This window comes from Sphaeroforma arctica, assembly GCF_001186125.1.
Source record: "Sphaeroforma arctica JP610 unplaced genomic scaffold supercont1.1719, whole genome shotgun sequence".
NCBI classification, from domain to species: Eukaryota; class Ichthyosporea; order Ichthyophonida; genus Sphaeroforma; species Sphaeroforma arctica.
The window spans coordinates 1-7,958 of record NW_014038839.1 but is presented as its reverse complement, the minus strand read 5'-3'; the positions used below and the strand labels follow the sequence as shown (position 1 = coordinate 7,958).

The window sequence follows — 7,958 nt, the reverse complement described above, 5'->3', positions numbered from 1 at the left end:
CCTATATATCCTATATTTGTTTAATTAACTGATTATGGCTGTATATTTTGATGGTGTACTTTCTCGTGTATGTTCGTTTATTGAACAAATCGTTAACATCAATAAGTACACACATATTTTCTAGAGAAATACAACATGTCCGTGTATGAATATAAGTTAATATGTGTGTATCTGATTAACACATGCTATATTTTTTACAGCCCGCCACAATTTTTTTTGCTCGTATGCGTTCTCGGCAGGTCATCAGAAGTTGTATCTGGTATCTCCCTTCGTGATGCTAGTGGTCTCTTGTGGATTCCGTTGATCCATAAAATTTTCAATGTTGTTGTGCTGGTTTAGCTTTATGTTCCTTGGTCTCTAATAAAAAATCTAAAACCTGTTGACAACTGTGACCCCAATTAGTTTCTGTATATTAAATCTAAAGTATAAAACTCTGTGAGCACTATTGCAATACGGCAAGTTCGGAAATCACCGATCAAACAAATATCAGTTTTGTACTTCGTACTGCAAGTTTTGACTATTCACTAGATCCATCGCTGGACCTTCAGAAATCGGCTGGCGTGTTTGTATAGCCAACCTCGCAACTTTGCGGTCCGTTGGTGCACTTGATATGGGGGTTATCAAAGCACACTAGTGTGTAACGGAAGGGGTAGACCACTGTTACGCACGCCTTTCACCGTTCTCTTCGCATCCATGTGGGTATGCGCACTGTATCGTTCGCTGGTGTGACCTGAGTCCTGACTGGTACATTCTGTTAAAAAGCAATCAGGCTTGTCCCCACATGCTGAGCACGAACAAGAAGGGTTGCCGCGATTCACAACAGATCCATCAGTATCTTACACGTGTCTCTTAAACTGCGCAAAAAGTTATATTCTTGCCGGAATGAAGCGTCCGGTGGTGAATAGGCATTCTCTCCTGCTGTGCACTCAAGGACACCTGGTCTTGATATGGAACTCAGTGATTTGAACGCTATTGAAGTCACAACTTGTCTAGTTGACCGTACCGATTCCTGCACTGCCTGGTGGGTGGACTCAAGACAGATGCGGTCGCATACGTATAATACGATTTGCGTAGCCTCGTCTTTCGTTATAGAGCGGAGTGCAGCTCGGCACCGGCCGGATTGCTATAGTCTACTTATTGGCTGGCAACCTGTGTTGTTGAAATCATTTGTGTTATAACACCAGTCATATGTACGGATCTGATCGATCCTCGCACCCAGTACATTCATCAGCCCAATGGTATACGCCACTGCTCATTCGTCCTTCATCGGATCTCCGCGCTTGGTAATTTGGTGGGTTCACCAGTACTGGTGAGAAATTCATTCTGACACTTAAAATGTACCTGTGTCTCAGTGACAGTTTGCGCTGGTCTGGTTAGAAGGCGGAATCTTCATCCTACAGTCTAAAGGCACGTCATGGTGGGTATATAAATTGAAATATAGCTGTATTACTCTGCATTCATGGCGTATTGCGGCGACAGGGGCACATCTGTGCCTATTTGCCGATTACTAGGCAACACAAGCTTCCTTCTCTCTGATTGTTTTGCGTTTTCGCAACAACAAAAAAATGGTAGAAATGTAACGTGCATATTTATCTTATTTCGAAAGAAATCTATTGACGCTAACTGTGACGTATGACTACTTTTTAGATTTGCTCCAACAGTGCCTGGTATGCGATGAGGTCACAGAATTACGACACTGTTGATCATATTATTTTCAACTATGTCTTTTATAGATCTGTGTTCTATTTAATTTCTTTATTGTTAATTATCCATCAAATCTCCATATTCCACTTTGAAATATAAATTAAATACAAAACAAATCAGACAAATTTTGTCAAATTTGGATTTAAAGTGAATGTTTCAAATTATTGTCGTTTTTTCTGTGTCCAATAATCTATTGAAAAGAGTTGGAATGCCAAAGAATGAGCTCTTGTTGGAATTGGTCTGTGTGCAAGCGATATAAAACTCGAATCTTAAAAGCACAATACTAATAAAGTACGTCGATTGATGGCCATTTACAACGTTTCCTAACCAACACAGATATAGTGCAGCTAGTGACAGTCAAGTGGTTTTAATCCGGTCGCATCTATACAGGGTATAGTGACATGGAGGTGCTTATAACAAAGTGTTTCTGCACATAAAATACGTGTCTGCAAGTGAATATATTTCTCACAACGAAAACACGAATCGAATAAGCCCATCTATGAGGCAATAGAGGGTTGAGTACCTCCATTGTTCTTTACAAGTCTAACTCAAATTTATAACATAAATAGCACATCAGCTGTGCTTTATTGTATATAGCTACCAGGACATATCACACATATAAGGTCCACACATACAGCAACATGGAGCTTCTATCAGTTGTGGTTGTAGCCAACCATGGTAGTCGCACTCGCTTTCCTGTGACAGCTCGAGAACTGGCAGAAGGCGAAGCACAACTGGTAGGCATATTGATTTATTCTTTGTGTTTGTAAATCTGTGGCTACTTATACCTAGCATTGTATTCGGAGTCAAACTATGAGTTCACCTACCTGCGATGCAGTATCTGACACTATTCGAAATTCTATGAACCACGTGGTTTGTAGTGTTGTGGCAAAGGTGTGGCCACGTATTATACTTTTACGTTGTCAAGACAATTACATGGGCATTTGAAATTTTCTCGCATTTTGTACCCATGTTCTCTGTGATTATAACGCCATGTAATCGCTACTATGAGCCCGTTAATCGTTGTCAGCTATATGTGCACAAACGCCCGTTTACGCTAGCAAAACCGATCTTCATTACTTGTGGTGTTATCTGGCTTTTGTGTTGACTGGGGACGAGAAACGCAAGCTGATAGATGTAATCGAACCACGCAAGCTGATAGATGTAATCGAACCACGCAAGTGTATCTCTTAAAGGGTTGGCCGACTGCTTGAAGCTGTACGTGTGATAGTTTTGAATGATAAGCATTCGAAATGGCTCGGTCTTTTCTCGTGCGATGAATTTGTTCAAATTAGCGTTCCGTTACTTGGCATATATGTAATAGTACTATAACGGCTTTACAAGAATATTCAAGTTCTATTATTTGTTGGGTTCCATTTATATATATATGTATGTTGCATTCGTCTGTAGAACGTCTTTGTGTCCGTTAGCATGCTCGTTTTTCTTATTCCTATGCCCTTAACCACGACTCACATAGACTGCTGAGGGACGGGACTAAATGCGGCGCGCAGGTCAGTACGTACGCAACACCTATCTGGTGTATCTGGTGGACAACGCTGTAACGCACATCAAAAGTGCCACCTCGGCCCATTCACGCGATCAGGTGTGCTTGCTGATGGTCTGAGTGGCTCTCGCTGTCATTCGGTTTGCTGTATGATTATAAACTGTGTGGAATGAGATTGCCCACACTGTTATGCACATCAATAGTGAATGCGCATACTGTAAGCCTGATAGTGTATTTGTCGATAGTTACTATTCCGCTGAGCACTCCTTATAAATCCATACATAGCGTTGTCGGTGTCTACATGCCTATATCCACCTTCTAATTGTCCCATTTGTTAATGTTCAGGTCTCTGTACAGTCCATCGACACTGATGTAGGGCATGAGAGTGCACACCATCTCATCAGTGGCATGTACAATTCGAATGATCTGTTTGTCCCCGTCACATCACCTGCAATCGACACTGACTTCCTGCTGCTGGGCCATAGTGACTGCCCACACTTTGATCAGGAGGTATGCGTCACGTTTGTGCCGCTGAGCATACACCCATATACTTTTTTAGGATTTATTCACGTATTCTTTTCGGCTTTATTCCCATATTCTTTTGTGGTTTATTTCCAAATTATTTTATTGTTTATTCTCATATTCTTCAAGGGGTCTAATCACATATTCTTGACATTTACAAGCGCGCAAATCCCATGTGGGTGGGGCTGGGAACTACCTATCACTTCATACGCTGTTGTGCTGATGTATACCTTACCTTTGAGTTTATCAGTCAGTGCACTCAGATGTCTACATTCGTTTTGGCCTTGGTGTATATTCCAACATCTAATTTGAGCTGTCGGTCCCGATTTTGCATCACAGATATCAGTTTTCCACGCGAGTGCCGCTTTCGCAACCAAAATCACCGAATCCGAAGTATTGCGAACAAAAGCTCTTGCATTGGCAACAACAGCCATCAACAGCACAGAGACCATTTCAGAGGACCTTTCGGATATCTATCGCTTGTATGTGTTGCTCAGCAGATATCTTATTGCTCGGGATTGTACTGTGGAGCTCAGAGGGAGTGTATGGCTGCACCCTGTGTGTTTGCACTTGGTGCTTTTGATGAGTTTATATATATATATATATATATATATATGTATATTTACGTAGATTGTATACTGCATAGCGTAGAAAACCTTTTTATTTATAAACTGCGACATAGTGACCCGTTCACTGACATGCGCGCTCGTCCCTACACACAGATATGATATACTGTCTACCACCGACAACCAGGACGTGTTGTCGCAGGTGAACGACACGCTCGTGCAGTTGGAACGTCTGACCACGTGGGTGGAGTTTGCCAAGTTCTCTAGCAAGAAGGCCATCACAACCGCCACGGGACGCATGCTAGACAGCGTGCTCAATCACTTCCGTGACATTCAAGCGCACGTGGAGGTCAACCCTAACAGTCACCTGTACCAGAAGGTGTGTCTGTTGCTTCATCCCACATCGCTTTTAGGGTTTATGCTGGGCTGTGTAGTGGCAAAGACCTGTGCGTGCGTGTGTGCGCTGTTGTGAACGGCTGGTGTGTATTCTTGCATGCTTACTGTGGGCATCATCCACAGAATCAAGCAACCATTCCGACTGCATACCCTCCCCTGCCTTTCCTCTAACTTGCGTTTTGCGAAGTTTTAATGGCACAGTATTTGGGGGTGTAGGGTTTAAGGTTTATTCTTTTTGTTGTCGTCCTTCTCTGACTGTAAACGCTCGTTCGACCATCCGACAGATGAAGGTCTACTCAGCCGACTACACAGTGCTGGTGCCGCTGCTGACTCACATTGACACAGGCGTGGGTTCCTTCGACATCCTGCCCAGCCCTGCGTCACTGGTGGCCTTCGAATACTACCGGTAAGCATATACTGGGTTCAGGGTTTTAGGGTTTTAGCGTGCCATATCAGCCACACGTGTGTGCATGTACCGTTGCATAGTCCCGTCTACTTCTGCACACACGGTTACCCTTTCGCAAGGGCTCTCGAGCCTTACCATAGCGCGCATACGTCATGCTTACCTCAGGCACCACACCTCGTCTCACCCCACAGAAACAACACAGTTCAAGGAGCCACCTACCAAGTGCGAGCAGTGCTGCGTGAGTCTGACCAGCGCGAGAACGGCACAGCCACGCACGTCTTTCCCAACGCCACTGTGGGCGACAACGCACACGCCCTGCCCATCCCCACGTGCCAGGGCCAGCAGTTCTGTGATTGGGCGTAGTTTAACGCGTACATGGCACCGCTGAGCATCGCATCAGATGTGGTAAGTGACGTGCGCTACACGGGTGGGCTGGGGCTGGATAGTGGAGTGTGATATGTTTGTAGGGTTAGGACAGCAGGTTGTGATATGTTTCTAGGGTTAGGATAGCATGTTGTGATATGTTTTTAGGGTTAGGATAGCATGTTGTGATATGTTTGTAGGGTTAGGATAGCATGGTTGTGATATGTAGTGATGTGCATGACTAGTTTTAGTAGCAGTGTTTTGTAATAGGGTCGTGTGGTGTTGGCGTTGGTTGCAGTATGTAATGCAACGTGTTAGACCGGTTATACTTTGAGCTGTGCTGTGTGCAGAGACTATAGTTATACTTTGAGCTGTGCTGTGCGCAGAGACTATAGTTATACTTTGAGCTGTGCTGTGCGCAGAGACTATAGTTATACTTTGAGCTGTGCTGTGCGCAGAGACTATAGTTTTACTTTGAGCTGTGCTGTGTGCAGAGACTATAGGCCTAATGTGGTCGCTGCATTGAACGCATTGAACTTCCGGAATGTGTGCATATCCCGTGGTCATCGCAGATCATACTATGCATATAGGTGACGACACCATGTATATGTAATGTATATGCCATGTATATGTCATAAACATGTCATATATGATATGTATGATATGTATCTGTTGGCCACAATAATCTCCCATAACCTACCGTCTTTGTATTGAACTATAATTACGTCTTTACCATATAACAAGTATCCTCATCCTCACCTTCTGATGCGTTGTCCCTGTCCTGGTTGTGCAGGAATGGTGGAATGGTGTGACTACTGCACACTACCCGAAGACTCGGCCACATCGTTTCTGATCTCCCCCCGGTGCGCTATGGTAGGCGTAGACAAGTCACAGCAGAGACACCACTCCACCACACTCTGCGTGCACTCGAAAGCCTCGCAGCTACAGCACCCCCTCCATGCCCCCACATCTCACCGCGCATTCGTAGAAGACAATCCGCTCTCCCCCTTCGTCCATGGCCTGCGCGTGTCGTCGTCGCCTCTGCCAGCCACTGCCGATGCAGCAAGCACAGACCCTTCGCTGGTAGAGGGTCCGGCGGTAGGGAGGGCGCCCCAAACCTCAGCCCTGGCCATTTGGGCGGTTGTGTTGTTTGGGTTGGCTATCCTCGCCACGGGTGTGTGCTGCATTACCGTCTACTGCAAACGCCAGAAGCGTAAGCGTGACATCCAGAACCTGCGCAATGTGTACTCCATGACTGGTCGCCCGTCAGCGGCTGATCACAGTCTTAAGTTTGGCCAGGCGCGGTTCGGAGAGGACAATATTCTGTCCGTAAGCCGCGACTCACTACCGGTATGTGAAGAAGGCAGACAGCCCAATTTAACTTAAACGAGGTGCATGGGGTTCCTTGTTGCAATATTAACTTGTATTTGAATTCGTCGCTGCAATTTTGTTTTGTGACTTGGTCGTGCAATGCCTTTAGACTTTTAGTGGGCCGTGTTGCCCGAGTGTCGGTCCTGTACTTTTTTAAAAACCCTAAAAACCTAACTACAAGTGCAGCTGTCGACTTGTCATGCCATGCATCAGATAGCTAACTTTTCCCATCCCTTCCCTTCTGCCTATTCAGCCGAATCCATCGATGGTCAATCCTGATCCACGGTGCAACTACGACGAGCAGGCCGACCCCTATGCTGAGCCCGATCTCATCGGCGACCTCAGCACCACAGACACCAACAGCAAGCTTGTGGATGTGGCAATGGGCGAACGACCCACCGCCACGCGCACAAAGACACGAGCCCAACGCACACACACCCTCATTCCCACCTTTGCCGATATAACATCCCCACAACCCGCCAACGCCGCCACGCGTAGTTCCGCTTATGCCGAAGGAGCCGTGCCCGACTTCATGCCGTCCTCACCCACCATGCCTCACATTCTCAGTGTACGTGCCAGAGGAGTGTTGGGCGTGGATTCCGATGACCACTTCGGCTCAAATGGTCACTAAAAGGCCGTAGGACATGGATGAGCATACGTATAATACGATAAAATACATAGTACGACAAAGTAACATAGGAAAATAAAGCCAGATATTAAACGCCATGAGACTACACATAGTACGACAAAACACTAAATGAATACAACCAGATATAAAACGTATATGAGACTACACATAATACAACAAAATATCTTATTGAATACAACCAGATATAAAACATCTATGAGACTACACATAGTACGACAAAACACCTAGATGAATAAAACTAGAGATAAAATATATATGAGACTACACATAATAAGACAAAACACTTAAATGAATACAACCAGATATAAAACATCTATGGAACTATTCATAGTACGACAAAACAGCAAATATAGTATACAGCCCGATATAAAACATTTATGAGACTACACAAAGTACGACAAGCTACTTAGGGGAATAAAGATATGTACAACACATCCATATGTATATATATATATATTTAAATGAATATATGTATAT

The 7,958-nt window shown here is 44.6% G+C and overlaps 2 protein-coding genes across 2 annotated transcripts; both read left to right on the top strand.

Moving 5' to 3' along the window:
• Nucleotides 1-2,368: 2,368 nt before the first annotated feature.
• SARC_11495 (hypothetical protein) lies at nt 2,369-5,461 on the top strand (the record flags this gene model as incomplete). The annotated part of the gene is made up of 7 exons (XM_014294421.1): nt 2,369-2,441; nt 3,182-3,307; nt 3,554-3,718; nt 4,070-4,212; nt 4,453-4,675; nt 4,977-5,098; nt 5,290-5,461. Exons 2-7 carry the CDS (start codon nt 3,203-3,205, stop codon nt 5,459-5,461), a joined length of 930 nt encoding a protein of 309 aa, XP_014149896.1. The 5' UTR covers nt 2,369-2,441; nt 3,182-3,202.
• Nucleotides 5,462-6,256: 795 nt separating this feature from the next.
• On the top strand, nt 6,257-7,544 carry SARC_11494 (hypothetical protein; the record flags this gene model as incomplete). Its single annotated transcript, XM_014294420.1, has 2 exons — nt 6,257-6,811; nt 7,086-7,544. The coding sequence occupies 2 exons, from the start codon at nt 6,257-6,259 to the stop codon at nt 7,461-7,463; spliced, it is 933 nt and encodes a 310-aa protein (XP_014149895.1). The 3' UTR covers nt 7,464-7,544.
• Between the last annotated feature and the right edge of the window lie 414 nt (nt 7,545-7,958).